This window comes from Sparus aurata, chromosome 22, assembly GCF_900880675.1.
Source record: "Sparus aurata chromosome 22, fSpaAur1.1, whole genome shotgun sequence".
Taxonomy (NCBI): Eukaryota; Metazoa; Chordata; class Actinopteri; order Spariformes; family Sparidae; genus Sparus; species Sparus aurata.
This window is the reverse complement of record NC_044208.1, coordinates 25,504,184-25,528,484: the sequence shown is the minus strand read 5'-3', so window position 1 is coordinate 25,528,484 and position 24,301 is coordinate 25,504,184. Positions and strand designations below refer to the sequence as shown.

General features: G+C 44.1%; 1 protein-coding gene across 3 annotated transcripts in view; it reads left to right on the top strand.

The window, feature by feature from the left end:
• The first annotated feature begins 1,375 nt into the window (after positions 1–1,375).
• plcb1l (phospholipase C beta 1-like) overlaps positions 1,376–24,301 on the top strand; it is a 113,360-nt gene continuing 90,434 nt past the window's right edge. The window contains exons 1-2 of one of the 3 annotated variants that reach the window (XR_003982468.1): positions 1,376–1,767; positions 6,453–6,530. Coding sequence is in view for 2 of the 3 variants with exons in the window: in XM_030405813.1 (XP_030261673.1) it covers positions 1,669–1,767; positions 6,453–6,530 (177 nt within the window). In the remaining variant the exon portion in view is untranslated. The remainder of the gene's footprint in view (positions 1,768–6,452; positions 6,531–24,301) is intronic. The other 2 variants (XM_030405813.1, XM_030405812.1) reach the window with 2 other exon arrangements.

Sequence of the window (24,301 nt, the reverse complement as noted above, 5' to 3'; positions counted from 1 at the left end):
TTTGATTGTTTGTTCTTGAACTGTCCAACAGTGTTATCGGCTTGTAATGCTAGACCAGCGGACTGTTTTTCAAAACCTTGCGCCTAGATTACCCACAATGCAAATTAGCCACTGACTGAAACCACTGGAGGCAATTTATCAGATCACATGCAGCTTCCTCTGGAGCCACATAAGGCTTTATATTTCCTTTTTCACATATGCGGTAGCACACCCCGAGACCTGTAAACACACCTGTGTAAAATTGGTGGAGTTACACTTAAAATCACTTAAAATCAAATCGAGTCTGCTGCTGTACTAACGCACCCTTTGGATTACGACTGACCATTCATGCCTCCTGCCACACATCTGATCTGTGCCATCACTTAAGGCTGCTGTCACTCCCGAACCCCCAGAAGAGCGCCAGGGTCTTGGCAGCCAGTTTTCCTAGTGGCCAAACTGTGTAATTACAACATCACGCGTTGCTCTAGCAAAGCTCCTTTATTTTTCTACTTTTTTACATCGTGAAAGAAATGGCTGTAAAACAGGGGATACATTTTCTTTTAGGCATCAAAACCCCAATAAAATAATTTGTTTTTACTGTCATATTTTGAGCTTAATACAGTATTGATTGAATAATATGGATGCGGTATTATCTCATTTAATCTATATTTAAATCAGTTAGTTTGCCAGCTCGGTGGGTGGAAGTGTCTAGTGCACACGCTCTCTGGGTGACTCAGCTGGTCACTCCCCACTCCCTCCTGGGCTACGCCAAGTGCCTTCCAGCGGGGAGTGACGATGTTATGGCTGAGGAGCAAAAATATAAAATGTTTTACTTGTTCTGCATTCACATGATAATCCATTCCATGTGAGCCGACTGAGTGAAATCCCCTTATATGATTCTAATTATTAGTTTTTGACTAAAAGCCGCCAATGTCTAAAGATTTTTAGTCTTAAAAATATCTGAATCACCCCCACGATCTCAACACACGGCTCTTTAGGCTTGTGGTCTGCTGCACACAAAGGGAAAAACATGATGAGATATGTGTGCATGTCACAATTTAGACTTCAGGGTAGCATTTTTAGATTTTCCAATAACAACCCCCGAGCGCAAAATTATATTGTTCAGCTCGCAAAGGAGAAAAACATTACCTTTTTGCAGAATGCATAAATAATAATTTCCCAAACCTGCAATGAAGGAAACGTCACTGTAGCGCACATGCACCTGCTCTGAATGTATCATCGCTCCAAAGTTTGTCACTCCCTTAATGCCGCCATAGTGGCTCGGACGCACGGCGGCGCTAGATCACTGTTATCGATCCTGTCCCTGCATCGACTCGTCCAATATGAAACCAGACTGCAACTCATTCAACACCCCCCCCTTTCTCTCTCTCTCTCTCTCTCTGTCTCTCTCTCCCCCTGTCTTCGCTTTTAGCTGCATGTCTTTCGCTCAGTCAGTCAGCCAGTTGTTAGTGGCCCCGGTCCGCTGCGCCTGCGTCCGCCTTCCACAGCTCTCCAAAGCCGAGACGCGCCACCGCCGCCGTCAGTGCGGGCATGACATACTGGCAGCAGTAGTGGGGCTTCCGTCAGCCTGCTTTTAAGCAGATTACAAGAAGGAGCGGACGAGAAAATAAAGAGAGTGAAGTGACTCATTTCTGCCGCTGCCGTGCGTCGAGAAGAGTACATGAGTCAATGGCAGGGGCACAGCCTGGAGTTCATGCGCTGCAGCTCAAGCCGGTGTCCGTCCCCGAGAGCCTGAGAAAGGGCAACAAATTTATGAAATGGGATGATGTAAGTAACGGCTTGAGAGACCTGCTGTGAATCTTCTGTATTTAATTTTTTTTTTTTTTTTTCTTTTCCCACCGGCTGGATGATTTCTGCACGCTTTGTTTGCATGCATGCACCAGTAGGTTGGCATTACACAATCTTTAGGTTTCTAATGCAACAGTAGCCCCTGGATGTAATTGTCAGTGGTGGAGAGCAGCTGGCTGCATATGTCTGGGTTAATGCTATGAAGAAATGTAGCAGCTATATATACGTGTGTGTGTGTGTGTGTGTGTGTGTGTATCGACATGTGCTTTGTTTACATTCCCCAATTTAGTGTGTGTCCGTGCGCAGCGGCTGGCAGCTCCCGTGTGAGAGCACTGCTCATTAAATCAAAGTAAACATTTGAATAAAGCTCGCCCCTCCCCCTAAACTGCAAAGCTTTGTTTATTTATTTATTGATTGATTGATTTACTTATTTATTATCAATTAACTACAGTTAATTGGCGTATCGGGTTCCTCCAGGGTCACCAGCAGGATGGAGCTGAATAACGATTTTGCGTTTTTTTTTAATTTATTTATTTGCTTGTTTTGTGATCATCCGTGTCAGGCTATAGTGAATTGACCTTGATTAAAATTGATCGCATGCTGCTGTGAAAACATAACAGTAGTAGCCTTTTTTTTTTTCTTTTTTTTTTTTAAAAACAGGCTGCTATGGCGCACTGCACCTCCCCACAAACAGCAAATCAACACAGAGAGAGAGAGAGAGAGACCGTAAAGCTGTTGCATTTAAAATTGACTCTCAACTGAGTGACCTTATTTAACTTAACGGGTTATTTTCATCTCCTGTGCCGTCACCATGGGCTCTGTCTGTCTTCTGAGAGGGACTTTCTCTGCTGTTTGTTTCAACACCTCTCTTTCCGCAGCCCGCCTCATTTGAATAACTGCACGCACGCCTCTGGTTTTCTCCAAACGTTTTATTGTGTGAGCATTTGGATATGAGCGCAGTCATGATTACTTTCATCCAGGGAAAATGGGGTTTCTCTTCCCCCCCCGGGACGCCTGTCTGAAAGTGTTGACAGAGGAAGAACTGGAATCTGATTAAAGGCGCAATATGTAGAAACAAAGAATAGAAAGAAACAAACTCTCTCCGGCGTCATGACTGAATAAACTGGCTGATCTTAAAGGACGACACAGTTTCATGCTGTTTTACTTTATATTCGGCGGACCCTGCCACCTTTCAAGCTCCTAGCCTTATTTTCCTCCGAGAACAGCTTGTTTATCCGGTTGTGGAATAGATGAATATGTCCTAGTTTGTATTATTACCTCATTAATATTGTAAACCTCTCCAAAACTACACAGTGCCCCTTTTTAAGATCACATTTTATGTAAATCGTATATAAGCAGAGGCTCTAAACTGAACTCTTATGCCAGTTTTATATAAGTGACATTTTAGAAAAAAAAAAAACACCCGTCACAGGCACACTGTGAATTCATGGTGTTCGCTGTGCTCAGGTGATTCAAGCACAGCACAGATGGCATCGGCGGCTGATGGTTATGAGAGTGTGAATATGGTCACTGCAGATGGCACGGAGGAAATTATGCACCCTTGCAGACCCGCCGCTCTGTCAATCATCAATCTCGCGCTTGAATAAGAGAGCTCTGACTGTTTCCTTGGCTAGTTATTACTAATGAGCACTCGCCCCCTCCAGCTCTCCGGCTGGTATGTTGTGAGAGGGGGCAGTGCGAGGTCTGTTTCCCCTAACAGCCGTGTTTGTGTACTGTAGTTTGTACATGTGGGCCTTTCTCCAGAAACCGAATGCCCGCCAGGCCTTTCCTGTGAAAACACACACCCTGGACACGCTGACGTACGGCCAGATACTTTCTCTGTTTCGTTTCCCGTGCACTCCTTCCTTCCTCTTTCCTCTCCGTATCATATCACGGCGCAGAGAGATAGTCAAGGGATTGTCCTGGACTCCGCTCTCATCGACACCGATTTGAATGCATACGAGCAGACGGGATTTGGTCTCGCTGCCGAACATTCGGTGCAGACGAGAAAACGTGTAAAGTCGTGTTTACTGTGTAGGGATGCTGTATGAGCGGCAGCCAAGAGGTTTCTGGAGCAGACGGTCTGAAGTGGTTGAAAAGAAGCGCAGAGCACATCAGCACACCGCGCGCTCGGCGGTTGACTGTTAGAAAAAGAATAGAATAGCAGTCCGAAAAAACCTCTCGAAATGTTTGTAAAAATCCTCCAAAGTCCCAGACCTCCTCTGCACAGACGAGCACACGCACACCTTTCTACTTTTGTTGCAGGCAAGCGACTCCTGTACTGGCTCATGAACAAATGCATTTTCTTGGTTTAAAACGTTGCGTGGGTTGTGTCATTCTTCATCAGTCGGTTCAAATGGCACATTCAGCACCCGGGAGGTCTCATGATGCCGCTTTCTGTTAATAAAGTGGAGGATAGGCAAGCGTCCAAAGCCTCCAGGAAAGTGACCCTCCGTCTTAAAGATCACTGACGGCGATTGGCACGGTATGAAATATGTGAAAGATGATGCCGTATCCTTGTAAACAGATTTTTTTATATACTTGCGCTTGTATCGGGCCCTTTCGGTGCGGTGTATGCTGAATAAGATATTATCAGGGTCCACAGGGAGGCTGGAATCCCTTAAAAGTAGTTGAATATGTCATTAGCATACAGAACAGTAAAATGCCCCCCCCCCCCCCCGGTAATAGCTCATGGTACAAACTCCTCACAAAAGAAAATGGCAACTTCTCCTGCCTGAGATCTGTTCCCTCGGGGTGTTTGCACTATCGCGAGTCAGTCACTAATCTCGTCTTAATTTGGCAAAAAGCAGGTCGTGCCGCCTGATGTCCTCCCTGCAAATAGTCAAATGACAATAAAAAGCATAAGCAGTAGCACTCAGAGAATCTCTGAGCTCTAATCCACGACGTCGTACTGTAAGTACTTATGTTTTTCGAAAAAGTGCCAGACCCAGGAGGAAATCTTCGCTAAGAGTCCATAATGGCTTAATGTGTTTGTAGTGGTGGCCGCGGAGAGTGCGGACATTAAGGAAGACGCTGGTGAAAATGACTGCTCTCACATCATTAGGCAGATCCAAACTGCTCCCAAGCCACCAATCTTTCTTTCTTTCTTTCTTTCTTTCTTTCTTTCTTTCTTTTTGACTCATCTTATTGGCGACACAATCAGCTTCCTGTCGAGTGATTCATCCAGACCACTTATCCTTTTCAAGTATCAAGTTTTCGAGGGGGCTAACTGATGTCTTTGTGGAGGGCGAGAAAGAGATATTAATATTAAAACAACTAAATTGGAGGAATTGGATTGCGGATTGTAACTTGAGTGGAGATCAGAGATACGGGGCTGCAGTTGGTACGAGATGATATATCCAAGCATGAGGCTTTTATCCTGCCCGCGGGCTGTAACTCCTGTGTGCGTGCATGGGTGTGTGTGTGTGTGTGTGTTTATACTGCATGCATTCGTTGGTATGAGCTGCGTCTTTTGTCATTCAATCAAGCCTGCACAGATTGTGCAATCATGTGTGCAAAACCCAAACGATTCCTCTAGTGTCCCTGATAGATTTCATGGGAATGGTGGGTTGCCATAGCAAAGGTTACTATTGCGAATGCTTCTGATGTGACATCGAACGAATCGGCCGCTTACTTCCCGCTCACCTCCCTTTTCTCCGTCTTTCTCTTTCCGTCTGTCTTTTCAATTTCTCTTCGGGGGTTCATGAAGGGCAGGATCTCAGTATTGGTTTCTAATGGAGCAGGTGGGCCAGGTTCCATAAACTGTGATTGTCTTTTTTTTTTTTAAGACGGTGTGAAATGATTTCAGAGAGCAAGCTACCCACGTCTCCCCTCAGACTCCTCCGCCACCCTTTCATGACACCCCATACTGGAAGTCACACAGGGTCGCGCTCAAATATGACAGGCGTGCAGCAGATGCAGACCATTAGCTCGGCCTCCCACTGCAGTGATAGGGACATCATTAGAAGCCTCGCGAAGACACTTTGAAGATTTTCTTGCTCCGCGCAGCAAACGCGGTTTCCATCTCTCTGATCTCGCAGCCACGGCTGATTGAGGAGGACAATATGCTACTGTTCGGCTCAACCACGGCCACTGTGGACACAAAGCAAAGGCTCTTTCTTTTTATAGAAGCATCCAATAATATCTGCCGTTGCCATGTATGCCTCAGGGTCAAACTATGTGTGTCTGTGCGAGTGTGTGTGTGTGTGTGTGTGTGTGTGTGTGTGTGTGCGAGGCTCGGAGCCGTCTGTATGTGGGAACTGTGGGAAAGCATTTGTCTGTTACACGAGGGGGGGGGGGGGGGAAATGAAAACATCAGCTGTGAATCAAACGTGCAGTCATCTCAAATACACACGCCAGGCTGCTTGGTCATTTGTGGTGATGCCAGTTCACGGTGGGGAAAGTACCCTAGAAGGAAAGGATTGTGCGCACGCTCACGACACAAACAGCACTTTTAATGTCATTTCGGATTCCGGCATGCATGCATGTATTACAAAAACTGGGCTTTGATCCCGAGAAATGAATTAATTGGTTTTTCCCAGAGCAAATTGTGCCGTACACACAGAAGCACGCACTGGTGTAAGTACACAGACTCAGACGGGGATACGCAGGCGTAAGCAGACACACATTGACTCCAGATGTCTTTTTGTTCTGTTTCCCTCCAGGATTCTACCACTGTGACCCCGGTGACTCTGACAGTCGATCCCAAAGGTTACTTCCTGTACTGGACCGACCAGAACAAGGTGAGTTACCGCATACAAACTCAGCTGCTTTAGTGGCAGGAAGCCTTCAAAGCCTGTACTTGGAAAAAGCTCATCTGAAACTCTGATTGCTGTCCTAACCTTTTAATTCTTAGGATACAAAATTAAATACAAACCAGGTAGCCCAATTTTTAAAGCTTATTGAGCAGCACGACACCACGCAGCGGTTTATACTCCTTTGAGCCCATCACATTAGTAGTAATCCATCCCAGTTTTGAATTGTGAACAACAAATTAGCACAATGATATGAGGAAGAGGACACACGCTGTTCCATCCGGACGGCGTGCTTAGACATACGGCATTTGATTGTCCAACGCGGCGCATTAGCGTATAGTTTGCATTGTACTCTCGTAAAAGTGTCTGCGTATTTCCCCCGGACCCCTATTGTGCTCCTGATGTGCTAATGCAGTAGTCTCATTGGAACAAATGAGGAAGCATTATCTTTCCCGCAGTGCCGTCGTCGGGCTGAATGCTCTTAGTGAATCGGGAAGGAAGTAGAACCACATCGGCGTCAATCAACAGCACCGATGACTGTCTGCGTCCTCGGTGTCCACGGTGAAAGTGAAAAAGGCCTGTTTTTCTCGTTTTGACCGGCGTGAATCCGAGCAGCAGAAAATGGAGCATCAACCGGGTGTGCATCTGTAGACACAGTTAACAAAATTGGAACGGGGTCTTTGTGTTTACAAGCTTCATACAGTTTAATCTTGCATCACAATGCGGGCCGTCTGTCGGAGAATTGATTTCTGTTATATTTGTATTGCGTCGCTACGGTATGGTACAGCGCTCCAGGCGTATAAAACACTGATATATTACCGCTGCACAGGTATCATTTGTCCACACATTTCACAGACAGTTGCTTGAAGCTATCCAACTTCATCATGTAAGTGTATGAGCCAGTACTCATTACCATCGCAGAGTTTCACCATTATAATGCCGCGGTGATGTTAGCTGTCGTAATCATCATAACACACCAGTGATTTTTAATGAAGGACCAGAGGCTCTGTGGGGAGTTGGACATTTCCTCAAATGTCCGATCTTTGTTTTGCTGTTTCTGAGTTTGACATGTTTTCAGATGTTTTGCATTGCAGCTAACATTCTGGCAAACCACTGATACGTTCACATTTGTACCTGTCACATGCTACACACCAGGGGTTACAAGCCGGAAAGGTGCAAAGGCAGTCGAGACGGTGTGCATTCGTAAATGTTACACCACTGGATATTTTTATGGCGACCTCACGGCGATTTCCAGCTGCGTTAGCGGTGACAAAACTGGGTGGTTTTACCCAGACCAAGGGACATCACCAGCCTGTTTATGGTAGCCAAAGCAGGTATTTCAAGCCAAAACATGATATCTCCCAAACCCTAAGCAGGTGTATATTTGTGCCTAAACCTAACCAGATCATAAGCACAGCCTTGTCACAATATAAGGTAGAAAGTTGCAACAATTGCCTTATAATTAGCTTGTCAGAGTCAGAATTATAGTTATTGCCAAGTCGGTTTTCACATAGGAGAATTGCCGGTCTTTTCACATACAGCCAAATATGAGAAATCTATAAAAAAAGATTTTAAAAAAATACTTCAAGTCAATTATGATAACAATCAAGAAACAGAGTGTACAAGATATGTTATTTAGATGAGATTGTCTACGTGTCATCGGTGGACGTGCCCACTGACACATCTCTCTGTTGTGATCTCAGTAGCACACCAGGGAGCCAGATTCTGAATTAAGCCGGTGAAAGAGCAGTGCTGGAAAAAAGAGTCCGAAATCTGAACTGCTGCACCTGCAGTGCTTAACCTGACACCTGTGAGAATATTCCATAGTGCATTGTGCTGTTGTCCTCCTCCCCAGTTATGGCGAAGACTTTCATAACAACCTGGAACAAGGTTGTGAAATTAAGAGTCTAGATGCTATCAGAGTCACTAACCTTGTCGAGCATGTGACTTCGTCTCAAGCTAACCTTGAAAGTATGTACATAATTTACAGAGCCTGATGCTGTTTGGTGAAGTTGTTGTTTGCCTTTTTTTTTTGCTTTTGTGCCCACAGCTTCAGTGAAAGTCAGCCCGTCTAGCGCCTCTATCCGTTAAAATCCAATCCAACTCGAAACAGCTCGACGGGCGTAATGTGTTCCTGTTCTATTTGTGGTGTACAACTGTATCAGCAAAGGCAGTCGGAGGTAGACTAATTAATAGCTGCCATTGATTTTATGTTTGCCTAGATGAGGGTATTTCACTGCAGCCATAGCAGAGCACGGACAGGAGTGCTGACCGAGACTTTACCTCTGTGCACACACCTCGATACACACACACAAGTGCACGTACAGGCTCATTTAGTAGCGTACCGCCACTTCTGTTCGGTAAGAGAGACAGAGATTATGCTGGCAACCTGCTGCAAATTAATACACTCTTTGTGTGGAAAGAGGAGATGTAGAGTTCTACTGAACAATCAATGAGATGAGAGACGGACGGACAGTAAAAAAACAGAGAACCACCTCTAGTGTCTGTCTGGCTCGTGTGTGTGTGTGGAAAGGTGTATGTCTGTGGTCAGCGGTAACAACCGCCGAGTGTGATTCACCAGTAAGAGAATTGAGAGAGGCTCTCTGGCATCAATTCGTCATTATTTCCTGCCTTTGTCGTGAGGCGAGGATTTTGAATGATGAGACCGTTGTGCGCGTGTGTGTGTTTACGTGTGTGGGTGTCTGCTCTGTCTCTCTGCATTGAGAGCAGTCCCGCCGCACACATAATAACTCAGACTGATACCGAGCACTGCCCGGACGAAACTCTATTAGGGCATGAAAAGACCGGCACCCACCGTATTCCTCCTCAGCGCCGCTGTCAACACAGATGTGTGTTCGCACGTGTTTATAAAGATGTCTTGTGTCATGTGCACATCTGTTCGCCAGATCCAATTTAAACATGCCACGATGCCGTGTCCAGTTGTTATGTGCGTTTGCGAGAGACTCGGCCTGGTGGCCTGCAGAGTAAAAGCATTCCTCAGATTCTTCAGGAGCGCAGCAGAACTGTACCGCGTGTGCCCACTGCGCTCACTTTCAAACACACATCGTCACTGGTGAATACAGTTTTTTTTTTACTATTTACTGGTGGCCTTGACTCACTTTTAACAGCACAGAAGACTAATTTTATCTTCGAGGAGTTTTTCCTCCAAGTATATTCAATAAATAGCCTAGATTTTTCGTAAAAATGACTTACTGGCTCTGTTGAATACCATTTTGAGGCTATTTAACGTGTGTCAGAGTTCTTTCGGCTTTGCTTTAAAAATCAAAAAAGGACTTTCAGCTCGGCAACCAATAAATTGTGCATTATGTTTGTTTTTTTTCTGTCTTTTCCTTCGGCGTCTTTTGTAGGTTCTTGTGTACGTAAAAGATCTTGAAAGTTAAAAAGGTCAAAGTCCGCATCAACAGAAGCTCCTCTCTCCCACAGAAAACACTGCTCCTGAACGCCACATCAGTAGTCCCGCCTTTAAGTCTGTAACTTTATGACATTGCACGACGTCACCATGTCACACAGTCGCACAATTAATGCCAAGCGGCTAGTTTGGCACGCAAGTGTAGATTTAGCAAAGCTGCTCTGTTGTTGTTAGCGGTGCTGGCTCAGGCACGTGTGAGCTGACCAATCAGAGCAGACTGGGTATGAGGAAGCAGGGGCCTTAAAGAGGACAGGAGGAGGGGGAGTACGGTGCTGCAGCGTGAGAAAACTGAACTTAAGGATGTAAACATATTCTAGTAGTAACCCACAAAAAAATTATGAGCCTAAAAATGAGCATGTCTCCTTTAAAATGAAGAGCCAAGCTGAAGACTTGACTTCATTCACTTGCGATGTGCAAATCAGTGACTTTGTATACAGTTTATTGGCGAGTGTGAGCGAGGCGCTGGGACGAAGAGCGATATGAAGGACATTTCTGTTAATCCTGAGGTTTGGCTTGTCGATCCAGTCATGAGTTCTTCTTCTGGATTTGGGCCATGTTTTAAGCTCATCAAGCCGGAGTTAAGTTTTGACAGCAGCAAAAAGTCAATGTCAGCTCTGTTTAGGCCTGATGTTTCTTCACCTCCTCTTTAAAGTTGGCCTTTTAGTTGATGACTCAAGACCCATGGATTCCCCTCGTTTAATCTTGATGACTTTGCTTCAGTCACGGTTAGTTTTTTTCTGATAATACGGCCTCAACTTCAATAAGATAGTATTCCGTGGAAGAGCTTTAATAAGATACTTTTATTGATTCGCGATCGAGCCTGTCGGGGTCATCGAGGGGACTTAACAACCGCGGCGGTTCATGAGACGAGCTGAGACGCCAAGGATCCAGAGATAAACTTAATTAGATTTTTTTTTTTCACTTCCCTCCTCCTTCCACAGCTGGATGCTTGCCAAAACAGGAGTTTGAACAATACCACTCTTGTCGAAGGTTGTTAGTATGTTTTGATATAGTCGAAAGGCGTCGCACAATCTCTCCTCTTTCTTTCTTTTTCCTCGTTGGACAGACGCAGATGCGAACTGCGATACGAGCGCCGTGTCCAGTTCTGCGCGTTGCTGTGTTTTTAAACAGGCAGCTGATATGTAAACTCCTGCACTCATAAATCTTCCGTGTTTGTATGTGTTTGGTTCAGAGTCCATTTGGCCGGCTTGTGTTTTTTTTTTTTTTTCTGTCTCCACGAGCTCCGTCTCCTTCACCTTGAGAGACCCGCTGTTTTGAATACACACGTAAACACGCATTAAGACACAATGCGCACTTTCGCGTGCGGAGAAAAAGGATCTCACAACAGCAGTGATAGCGCTGGTAAAACAGAAGCCAGCGTAAATAAATGCCACCTTATGCTAACATATTACCGTCCCGCAATACATAAACAGCTGTCTCAGAAATGATGTCGGAGGAAAGCGCCGCACCTCTCAGGTCTATCACTGTGAGTCAGCGAAAGTTAGTCACACATTTCCATCAGCCATGAAATAACACCTCTCTGGTGTTTGTAAAGCGTACAGGTGAGGTGCTTTCCCTTGGGAGGAAAAGTACACACAGGTATGAGAAATTTGAATACATGGATAGGTTCCTTGTTGAGAGCTTTGAAATAACAGACGAGACGATATGAACATTTCTTGGCGTGTTAGTCCCGGCCAAAATGATTGCGATGATTCACAGTATTATTCCGATGAAGAACAAACAAAAACAAGCTGAAAACTCTTCAAACTCTTGCCTTTTATTGCACCACAGATAGGACACACATCTTTCTTTTCTGAATATCCTTTTAAGAGGAAAACAATCTAACAATCCTAGATAATGCGATCACACTGTCCCCTAAACAGTCATGGGTCGACGCTTAATTTTCCCGTGACAACAAGGTAATTTTATTCGTTTTCTCTGTTTCTCCTTTTCAAGTTATTTATGGGTTGTTTTCCGGCGATAACGAGATCATTTAGCTTGCGATCTGGAGAAAACATGCTCTGTTTGAGGTAACGATATAAATGAATCCATTATCACAAGAAAACAAACGATTGTTCCCTCTTATTCCTCAAAGCGTGATGTTTGTTAGATCAGCGTGCATACACGGCATCTTAACAAGTGCAGCAACTGATTTGAGCCGAAAATGTCAGATTACCATCGTTAATAGCAAAGAATAATTAAAAGTTAACTTGGTTTGCTTTGAAACTCCCGAACCCATCACACAGAGCAGTGTGTATGTAATGGTCCACTCTAATCTTAACCTTAACAAGTCATCTCATGATAGTGATAAAGTACACCAAGTTTGTTTTCTCAAGATTGCAAGAAAATTATCTTGTTTTCCAGGATAATTGATGATCTACTTGTTATATTGAAATAACATGTTCCACCCATGACCGTTTAGGGCTTCCCCCAGATTAACCCTCTGCATAAATAAAGAAAAATAAATGGTTTGAAGCCCATTTCCCTGTACTTCTTTACGCTGAAATCCACAGTATTTTACTTCACTTCCCTTGGTGAGGCCAAGGTGACATGTTTACCCTCGTGGCAATTCAAAATAAATCACAAAGTCAATATAGAACGATACTTTAATGAGCCAGAATCACGATTATACTGATAGTGGATTTATCACCCTAATCCACTGACCTTAAAATGGGGAAAATCATAGCTTTTGTTAAAAGAAGATAGATAATTTCCAACAATTTTGAAATCATTTTTCTATCAAAATGTTATTTTTCCACAGACAATCTATAAATTAAAGCATCTATAATGACAGTTTGATCTCCTACTCACTAAGATTTATCTCAGAAACGAGGAAATAGGAAATAAAAGGGAAGAAATCAACACCAGTGTGTCTCTTAGTTACCGTGGCGTTACTCAACATTTCCACCCGACACCACGGTCGACTGCTTTACATACGACAGAAAGCGGCGCCGTGGTTCGACCCAGCTCATTTGAGTGTGCACGTCATGCTCCGAGTAACTACATGCATGAACACACCTAACTCAACACACACACTGTTACATGTGTGGGCAACATTCCTGCAATGTCTAATCAGGAACAGGTGCTCCTGTGGCAGGTTAAAAATAATTTATGCTCCTGTTGGTCGAGGCTGCTCTCAGTGGGAGGAGCCACCGAACACTGCGAGGTGGACTGACTCAGGCAAATTAACAGCCTTTTTGGTTTAGTTGCCATGCGACAGCACACACCTTGGAAATGTCACATTCTCTCTCAGCCCCCGCTCATATTCTGGAGAATGTTGCCGCTTTGAAACTGATATCATTGTTTCCCCGTGTGTGAGTGCGAGCGAGCGAGTGTGTGTGTGTGTGTGTGTTTTCTCCTGAGCAGACTGGTTATAACAAAAGGTTAAATACATTCTCTCAGGAGATTTATGTTTCAGCAGCGTGCCAATTTCAGGACATTCACTGGACAAGCCCTCAGCATATGGCAGTGAATGATGTTCAGAGGTGAAAGGCAGTTCACCCCGGGCCAAAACCAGACTCGCGTTGTTGGCAGCTGGTGTGTGTGGGACCTTTTCTGAATGAGGCTCGAAACTGACCTAATCCAGAGCATGAGTAAGGCTGTTTTGGGTTCATGTTAAACCCAATACACACTCGATGCTTCGAACACAAACACACACCCTCCTCCCTCCGTCATAGCGGAGTTCACACGTCTGTTTCCCCCCAACGCAGCAATTTTCTGTGATTACCAAGGGCCGCTGCTCCTCCACCTCCGTCAGCGCTACGTGGTGGTGAGAGACGAGGCATAAATCTGCAGCCAATCTACTGAAAGTGAATTGTGACCTCTGCCAAGTTATAGCCTGGCACACAGAGGCTCTATTTCATCCGGACCGGTGCTGAGAGAAACAGACAGAGGAGGGGGAGAACAAGGGGAAGATGATGATGATGATGATGATGATGATCGCGGCGAAGAAAATTATTTATTTCATGTCCTCTTTGTTAGCCGTGGAATGGTATTAGTTCATTTACATAATGAGTAACTGTCACGCCACATTAGCATTTTTGGTGACATAATTTCATCCGACATTTCATTTTGATTGGTTTTTTCAGAGACGAGACCGTCGCCGATGTGAAATTGCCGCAGCATTGTTCAAAATAGCCGGCCGTGCTTCCAAACCACCCAACATGCGTGGCTTCACAATAATGATGGATATGCAAAATGTGTTATAAAAAAATCCATGAAAAGGCAGAGCTTGCGACTCTCTTTTTTCTGATTTTAATGCATAGCATTACAACAGCGGATGTTATATTTCATTACGTGTGCGGTTCATCTTTTGTCGCTCTTCCTTCTCTACAAACTGTCGAGCCCTTCAGTCAGCTGTTCTCCTCATTATGCCTTTACATTGTTGAATATCTATTAGACCGTTTTACCACGATTTAGCTGCTCCCCAGTGAGACACTACCTTTGTCAAGCATGCTTTTAAACAAGAACTGACAGTGCAGTATTGAATCCAGAACATCGGATTGTGTATCAGATTGCCTGAGTTTCAAAAGGAAGTTGTCAAAGTTGTTTTTTTCTTTTTACAGATGTATAGTTTCAGAGCTGCAGCTAACAGATGATCCGGTCAAGATCTGTGCTGCAGCCAAATAAACTGACAAAGTCTTGTAGCTTTACAGATCCGCCTTTGCAGCTGTCATGTTGCATCAACATGAAAGACTAAATTTAGGTCACATACTTTGTTTCCACTGCATGGTGGTTGTTTACTGTACCTGGTACCTGCTGCTTTATAGGTGTAACCTTGGTGGAGATTCCGAGCGAGCTGAGTGAAGTGGAAACACTGCAGACCACTGATCTGACTTGACCACTTCTGCGGCGTAGACATCCGGCACGCTGACCACCATTTTTCTATTCACTCGTCGCAGATTTTAAAAAATGGCCGCCCATAAAACCATGCTGACAAAGCAGCAACGCACAAAGTGCAGACGTTCCTCTGTTTGGCTGCCATTAAAAGGAAAAGATATCCCTCATTGTTCCTGTTAGTTTATGCTGAGTTGAAGGCAGCTTTACCGGACATCAGCTGTAACGATCAGCTGAGGTTCGCTTGCTTACATTTAAGGTAGTTATCCGTAGTTAGCTAGCATCTGAACATCGCTAAGCTTGCTGAAAGATTGAACCAAGTGACTAACGTAGCTAGCACTAGCACGTTGTTTGTCATTTTGTCAGATAAATGACCTGTACTGTAACCAACCTGTCACGCCAGTTGAAATTTCCAGTGTGTGTCATGAAGCAGACATCAATACTTTCACAAGAAAAAATGCAAATTAATAATAACAGATGCCCTATTCGCTGCACTGGTCTCTCAAATAACCACATCCAGGTTCTTTTTTTTAATGTTCTGCAAACTCTGTGCTTCTTTTCCACCTGAAATCTTTCCACTGAGGGTGAAATTGCTCAGATAAGGTGTTCAGACAGTCCCATTACCTTCAGCCGCCCAGAGAGAGTTAGGCTGTGCAATCAACACCGAATTGCTTCAGTGAAAGGTCACGGCAGGGTTATTGATATCGCCCATAGATGCCGCTGAACTGAATTTTTATAGATGTTATATATTGGTTTTCAGGAGCTGAACAAAAAATGCTGTCACTGTTGTCACTGCAACACTAAAATATTATGACATTTAATCCAGCCACTCCATGACATTTTATTCGGGAACGGCATGTTCCCCGACAACGACATGTGAAGCAAGGATAACTTAAAGTCTTACGGTTTTTATTGGGTGACATGAACGGCCTGGCTCCGAGCGCGCAGCCTAAAATGTAAACTGCTGACCCGTCTGCAGAACGGCAACGTAGAAAAACTTTGCCCCTAAGAGAGAATCGCTCTTTATCTGAGCTGAGAGTCAAAAGGTGTTGAAAAAAAAAAAAAGAAAAGCGGTAAAAGAAGGAAAGCGTTGCCAAACTCTTTTGGATTAGGAGTCCCTCGGTGACTTCACGCGGCTTTGTTTGCGCTTGAGTTAGCCCTGTTTTCCACTTTGAATTCTGATTAGGACTCCTTTTCCACTGCGCTGTGCTGGTTCACAGGCAGACAAATACGAGCTCAAGCAGGCGAGCACATAACACAGAGGAGGAGGAGGAGGAGGAGGAGGAGGAGGAGGAGGAGGAGGGACATGGTTCTGTTCATTTCCTCTCCTGAACGACCGGAGTCCGCTCACAAAACATGGAGCCACAGATCCGGAAAGAGGGGCTTTTTTGTCCGTTTAGAGCCCTCTGGCTGATTGAAGGCTTCGCTGGTGCCAAAACTGTTCAGTGTGAATCTCGGCGCCTCTGCCCGAGCCTGCCAGGGTAACGGAGGCGACTTTAGGGATGGCAGCAGCTCTGACTGGCCAGCTCAGGCACCCTGGATTCAAGTGATAAGCTTAATCAATCACACGGCTTATAGATAATGTTGATGATGTAGCAGCAGCGGCAGAAGAAGGATAACAGTTACGGCCCGCAGTCAGGAATAACATCAGCTGGACAAAAAGCAACAGGGACCGCGCAGAAGTAATGAAATCCTGTGCAATAACCCTGCAATAACTACTTCCTTCGCAACACTGCGTTAAGATGGTGCTGATTTTGCGTCAGAGCTCATCGCACAAGACATTTCTCTTATTTTATCCAGTTTCTCTGGTTTTGCTCTTTCAGTGTCGCAACCAACGCCTCTAAACTAAATGCTGACTTTGATCGCTGAGAGTGACGTTTATAGGATAACGCCGGTGTAATTTTACTGCTCTCTTATCACCGTTATTATCTGCACATGAAGAGTAAGCCTGCTCTTGAAGCTACAGCTTGTCTGGTCTCCCTGCATGTGCACATTACCTGCTGTACCAGAGGTCAGAGACCTGTTGTTCTCTTCATTGTTAAAAAAAAAACAACAATAGCGACATCAATATTTCCTGGTTTTAAAAGGTTGTATTACAGTAAAGTGATGTCTTTTTCTGAACTTCCTGTTATATGACTTGTCTTTACTCACTTTGTCCTTAAATTCACATTACTGATGATTATTTATCAAATGTCTTATTGTGTTAATACTTCATCAAAGTGCCAATACTCATCCTTAAAATACTATAACAATAGCATTATCAAGGTATTTCAAAAGTATTGTAATGTGTGATTTTAGCCGCCTGGTCTGAGCATTTACGAAGGATTTTAGAGGAAATATTGCGATAGGCCTCCGGTCCTGATCTGATATGACTCACGGGTAAGATAATATATTAAAGTTTTAATCATGTTACATTTTTCTTCGCATTCGCCGACTTCCTTCCTTCTCTGACTCATCATCTGATGTTTCCGAGCAACTGAAACACACCCTTACCTTGACTACAATTAATGATTACTCTGGCTTTGAACGTTCAGTGTTTAAAAAATTTGGGCATAGCAAAAAATGTAACAAAAAAGGTTATTTTTAGACATTTTAATGTGGAAATGTTTCATGTTAATGTCCAACAGCCTGTAAACTTGCACAAAATGTACGTGAATCTCAAAATTCAAGCTTCATTTTGGCACATTCTGATGGTTTCTTGTGTTGTTACTGTGACTGAAGGAATTATTGGAGTAATTCATCATGCAGTAGATCTGAAGTTTGTAGTAGTCGTAGATGATGTAATGACTTTTGAATAACAAAACATGTCCTGTTAAATACTCACTGCGAGGCTAAGTGCTTCCTGTACAGTGTGACTTGCTGCCAACAGACAACAGCTCATATTTGCCCAATCAAGGGTTCTCTGTCCAACTGGCTGTTTAAAAATATGACAGCAGAGTGAAGAGGATGATTAAGCTTCTCGTCGTCTCGTGGGTCCAGGTATTTATAACATTCATGCCGGCCTATTTCCGGGGCTGCTTATTCAGAAATCTCTATTATGTCTCGATCGCTTTCATCTGACACGGTTCACACAGAACGCAGTCGGCGTCGGGCGCTCGGTGTTTTGTGCGACGGTAAGGGGTTGCACGCAGTCACGGGATTGAGAAAAAAAGCAAGAGCGGCGGAGGGAGCGCAGACTTACCTTGGATGAGGATGACTCAAATAATTACGCCGCCTTTTCTCTTGAGCCGCCTTGTTCCATTCACATGAACACTGTCAAAAGAAAAGAAAAAAAAACCCCTCTCTTCTTTCAAGCGCAAAAAATGCGAGGATGTCTGTCAAAGAAAGAGCCCTAATGAAATTTTGATGTGAGGCACTGAGATGTATGGTTAACAGCGATGGCGGTAAATTGACTTTTATCTGTGCTCAGTAGACTGCTGTCAGCTAAAAGGTCTGCTTTCCATCTCCTTGTTTATGTTCATTTCTGTCTCCGTCAACGGCCGTACTTCTGTCTGTCTTGGTGCACTCTGTCATCACCGCCATTGGACATGCTGATTACCTCTTCATTATTGCGAAGAGTTCATATATTGGTTTCGGTGTTATGATAAGAGGCGGGGCTCTAAGTGTAACCCCTATTTCACACTGGTTAATTTTCTTTCTTGATGGAATTTCTGCATTTTAATATTTACAGCTGCTGTTAAAACATTTACCAAATTAAGAAGGGATCTCTGTCTGCATGTATTCATGTCTGTCCTACATTTTTTCTCAACAACTGTTCATCCACTTGACATCAAGCTTGGAGGGGGGGGGGTGTATTGCTGAGGACACAAAGAAAGGCAGTCCGAACGCTTTAGGTCGTTATTTAAACCCTCGACACTCAGACGATGTGGGTGCTGACAATAGCATAGAAGACTTCAGCTAATTTTGGCGGATCTCAGGGCTTCCGGAGACTTACACCGGATAATCTGTGGCTCAGGGGTAGAGCCTGTGTGTTGTTTTCTGAAGGTCGTCGGTTCGATTCCCCTAGTTTGCATGTCGAAGTGTCCTTGGGCAAAATATTAAACCCCAAATCTGCTCCTGAGCTGCTGGTCGCACCGCCATCAGTGGATAAATGTATGTATGTATTACTCTAAGCGTCTACTAAACGCACGATAATATAAAATGTACAGATTCATTTTCGTAAAAGAAAATCATTTTACTTCAGTTGTTACGGCGACGGCTGCTTTCCCCATTTTACCATCCACTTGGGGGTGAGTAGATAATTACTGAATTTTCACTTTCGGCCGAACTTATCCTTTGATAGCTAATCTTTTCCAGCTCCCGCCAGATTGTTTTTGTCATTTTCTGATGCTGCATGCAACAAAAGACACTAAAATATTCATACATTCCTTACACTTAGTTAGACTATTCTCCATGGCAACTGCGCGCAACTTGATCACAGGCGGTTGATAAGCGGAACCAAACGTGAACCTCGAACATTTTAACCTTTAGCATGAAATGTCAGAAATAAGGCTCTGTGGCTTACAGGCCCCCGGGCACGCCGCTTTTTTTGCTCGAGTGTGGAGTTGTCAGTCTGACATAGTCCATGATTTGAATAGATTTAAATGTGCAGCGGAGGCCGGGCTGCTGTTGTAGCTGTCAGTTAGATATTTGCATGGCAGCGACAGAACGGAGCTGTTGGTTGAGCTCTGCATCACAACACAGCTGAATCAGTCAGTGTCAGCTTGTTTATGCTTGTTTTTCTCCCCCTCAGCACCGGTCTGGCAGTGCCACCAAGCTGAACCAGTAAAGGGCTGCATGCATGCAGGCAAAAAAAATCACGTCCGATTAAGACCAACCACTGTGACCGTTCAGTTCTTCAGTACCTTATACCGGGTGCGCATGAACTACCAAATGACACCAGCGTTTGTATTCTTCTGACCACATTTGTCTGAATGACTGCGCTCAACGGCCGAGCCAAAAGTCTGACGTCATAGAGAGGGAGAAGATGCAGTGAATTACACAAATGGGTGCCGAAGCACAAAACTTTTGGACCGATTCTCCTAGAGGACTTCATGCAATCATTTTAATTTTGATTTTGGTTCAAAATCTGTTTTTGTCTGCCCCTGTTATGTCTCTATATGTATTTCTAATTGTCGATACTGTCACGGTTAAACAAAAAGGGACTCAAACGCAAGACACACAGGCTAAAAAAAAACAAAGTCCAAACTCAAACAACACAAAATCCAAATGTCGAAATGTAAGAAACACACAGGTAGGCAGGAACTCGAGGTACACAGAAGACACCCAGTACTGTCTTTTTACTTTAGAGTTGCACTTACCTGCTGGAAAATGTAGATTAACCTAACTCACTACCTACCACTGCACAGGAGCACATATATACTACTTACCTTTATGTCACTCTTGAACAAGAAAGAGATCATTTGTCTAAAAATCGGTCTAAAATTTGATTGATTTAAATGATCTGTAGGCACCCTGTGATAAAACAAAAAAAATTGTGCCATTGTGAATGATTTTGCCTGACCCACTCATGCGTTTCTTAATCAGATGATGGTCGGTCATCGACTGCTCTGGTGACTGCCAATAAAATGTGTAGATCAGTGGAGAGCGGTGGATTGTATGTCGCCATGAAATGACCTGACATTTTGATCATGCTGGGGGGGGGTCAGAAATCAGAGGTTACCGTCGGTCGCTCTGGTCCACAGATCCCTGTTAACTGTTTCTCAGGGGAAGACAGAGTGCAGTTATCACGGGTCAGACGGGATTAATTTGATCTCTCCGTCATCGATTTGCTCTATTAGTTTTAATTACGCCGAATCGATTACAGTAGCGAATTTATCGCGCAGACATTTAAACACCCATGCTTCAAGTAAACTGACATTTAGAATTTGTGAGGGCTGCGTTATTTTATGAGTCAACCGGTGCGCGGAGAGACAGGCCGCGACTCTCTCCTTCTCGTTTCTTCTGCCGTTCCCTTCCATCCACTTCAAACGCTTTCTAACCCAGCCCAGTTGCCATGACAATCCAATCCATGCAGCTTGTTTTCTGATGCTGCAAAGTACTCAAAAAACCCCCCTGCTGCTGTTATTTGACTGCCATCGCTGTACCAAGCCAGGTGGCTGCTTTCCTCAGGGAGCCCTTTCAAATAAAGGCATTCAGCCAACAGACTTTGAAGTCCCACTGTAGACGAGCTCTCAATAAGAGAACACTCTTCCTTCCTGTTTCATCCCGGGCTTTGACGAGGGGAAGCTTAGAGGGAGCGCAACCTCCTCGTGTTTGGTTTGTTGTGCTGCAGAAAAAGGAGGGGGGAAAAAAACGACTGTAACTTGTAATCCTCAGTCCAGCCCCGTCCCCTCCCACCAAATCAAAATGTGCCACAGAGTTTTAGGTTGCCAGATTTGAGGGGATAAAATGAAATGTTGGAATTGTGTGACCAAACGGCATCGCTGAAAGCTTCGGCTCATTCTCAATAGCGGGTTTTTAAAGACAAGAAGAGATACGCAACTTCACACCGATGGGTAAGTTCGGTTTTTACAGTTCAGCTCACTTACTTTAACTGACTATTAACTGGTAGAAAATCAGGCGAAGAGAGAATTACCCAAACTCCACGTAGAAAGGAAGATATTTATAACCCAGGAACTTCATGCTTAATGAAACAGTCCTAAAGGCTTAGCTACACCGCTGCCCCTCGATTCAATAATCAATCGTTTAAACACAGGAGACGGTATTATGCTACCAGTCCCACTGAAACTCTCATAACACTTTCTATTTCTACTCCACTGCAGTACACATTAACATTTTAAATGCAGGACTTTTTACTTTGTGGTATCAGTACTTATGCTTAAGTAAATGATCTGTACACCTCCTCCACCACTGCTCAGTGCTCCCTGTTTGATTCTTACTTTACTCTTCTAAGTGCTGTATCGTAGGCAACTGGACTCGTTTCAGTTTCTTGAAGACGTTTCTCCTCTCGTCCAAGAGGCTTCTTCGCTTCTAATTAACCGGAGGGGAGTTGCAGGCTTGTAAACTCTGCGTGGGAGTGTCCTCGCGGAGTCGTTCAGAGAGGTCCAGAGTCGTTAGGGCCACTCGTGGGTCGTTGACCCAACCGGCCTTCGTGTGAGTTGATAAAACTAGATGAGCCCAGGTGTGAATTGCCGTTAAGCTGTCTTGGGAGGGAACTCAGCACTGCATTGTAGTTGGGTGATGAGTAATGTCGTAGGCCTCCTCCTCCAGTTAGTTAGAACTGAAGAAGCCTGAAACGCGTCCAGTTGGCTGCGATACAGCTGGATGACTGAGAATTGTCGTGAACATCTTGCTTTACTACTTTTATCTGATCACGGTTAAACAAACTCAGCAAGATGAAAGAGGACTTCGTGAGAGTTCGTGCAGTTTGATTCAAAGGCTTAAAAGTGAGAGAATACACCTCTCTTTTGTCAAACAGTTTGGCTTCTCCTTCATTTCTGGCTCTCTAATCTTCGACTGTCATGCGCGGGTCAGAAGTTCAACCAGTCATGAAGCTCTCTCATTCTGTTTTTCTCTCCTCTTTTCATCTACGTCGTCGCTGAGAACTGAAGGATGAGAACCGAAATTAAAAGAATATTGAAGTCAGAGTCGCGCGTCTTCAATTATTCCTCTCTTTTCTCCTCTGAGGAACGTCGCAAAATCCACGAAAGGCACAAAGTTAGCTTTGATGGCAAATCCGCCGATCATTCTTTTTGTTATTTAAGAGTGCGAGCACAAAGCGCTTCCGCTCTTTCATGTCAACACTGGCAACAATTGCTATTTTTCATCTTCGCGGTGGGGTAGGCTGATGTTAAAAGTTAAAGAAAACATCCTGTTAGCAAGTCATTAACAGACAACACAAAGGAGCAGAATATTACATCGAGAAACAGCCATGAAACACTCTGAATAGAGGGGCGATTAACTAAAAGCACTCGCTCCTTTTCTGCTCTTCAAAGTGAGAGAAAACAGAACGTTAAGATCTCAAAGTAAAAAGCGCACAAATGCACCGAGTTTGACAGACCTCCAGGCGATCAAGCGTTATCAAGACGCTTTGCTTTCGTCATGCTGCATTCTTGCCAAATACAGGAAATATAGAACATTTTATCAGTGTGTAGATTGTCGAGCAGTCAACAAGATTATCGGTTTCCTGTTCAGGAATGCAGAAAGAGACTTCAAGTGGCCCGCTAGTATCGCAGACGCTAATGAGGAAACCACATGACAGGCTTCTTAAAGCGTCCATTTCTTTTCTTTTTTTTTTTTTGTCTCACATCATGCTTATTCACTCTCATAACACTGCACACAAGCACTCTGCATTAATTTATTAGCCCAGTTAATATATAAAGAGCCATCATTTGTCTTTTCCTCCCCCCCCCCCTCCCCCCACTCTCTTCCTCTTTTTTCCCCCTTTGCCTCTCTAATGTTTCAAGCTAGGTTTTTTTTTGTTCTCCATATTCACTGAAAGCCCTCGATAAATTTTGTTTAATTTCATTTTGCTGGAGGAATCAGGGCAGTGGATGGCTCACACTCAAGTCCCATTTGCTAATAAGGCAATTACAGGCATTTTTGCTTTCCAATAATTTCCAGCGCTTCCTGCACATAAACCAATGACCAATTGCTCAGAAGAGGGTTTTAACTTCATTTCAAAGAGACAGATGTAGAGTGGTCAATGGGACAGATAATCACAGAGACCAAAGAGTACTTTTTTTTCTTTTTTTTTCCCGTAGACTGGCGTTGTTAATCATTTACAAGCCTGTTAGGAAGGGCTGCATATCTTGTGTTCACTCTCAGAAACCCCAACTTACACTTGCCTTGTATTCAGACTGGCTCTCTCGGACCGACTCTGTCTTATTGATTGCTTTGATACGGACTAATCGTGATAAATAAATTAGATCTGATGCTTCAGAGCCATGTAATTCCCACCGGTGAGGGGTTTCTGGGTTTTCATGCCACCCTGCTGCTTTTTCGTTTTAAGTTGAATTCCTTTGTACTGTTGCAGTTATCTGGCTGCAACAGTACAAAGGGACTCATTTCGGCCTTAATTGTGGATTAGTAACATCTCCACATAGACGCATGTACAAACTGAGGAAGAGATTTAAAAGAAACCTTTTCAAAAACCAAATATAGTGCAAGAAATTACATTCGTCACCACAGAGGGAACTCCATTTTGAGCCACGACCTTCTTCGAGAGACTCTGTAAATGCTTTACTGGGCCATTTTGTCTACCGAGGCAGCATTTTACATTGCAGACACGACCCGTCACCCCAATGTTTTTTTTTTTTAACTGCTAAATAATGCTTTTTCTGCCAAGCAATCACTTTGTCGTCCATCCCCCCCGAATTTCCCTCCGACGCCCCTCGTCCTCTCCCTGTTCCATTTCCGCTCCAGCAACTAAGTGTGTCACAAATGTGGGTCAGCCGCCTTTCTTTCCCCAACTAAAGTCAATTCAATTTGGTGGAATGATAAGAAGGCATCACATTTAAACTGCTTGGAGGTGCTCTGGGGCAAGTCAAGA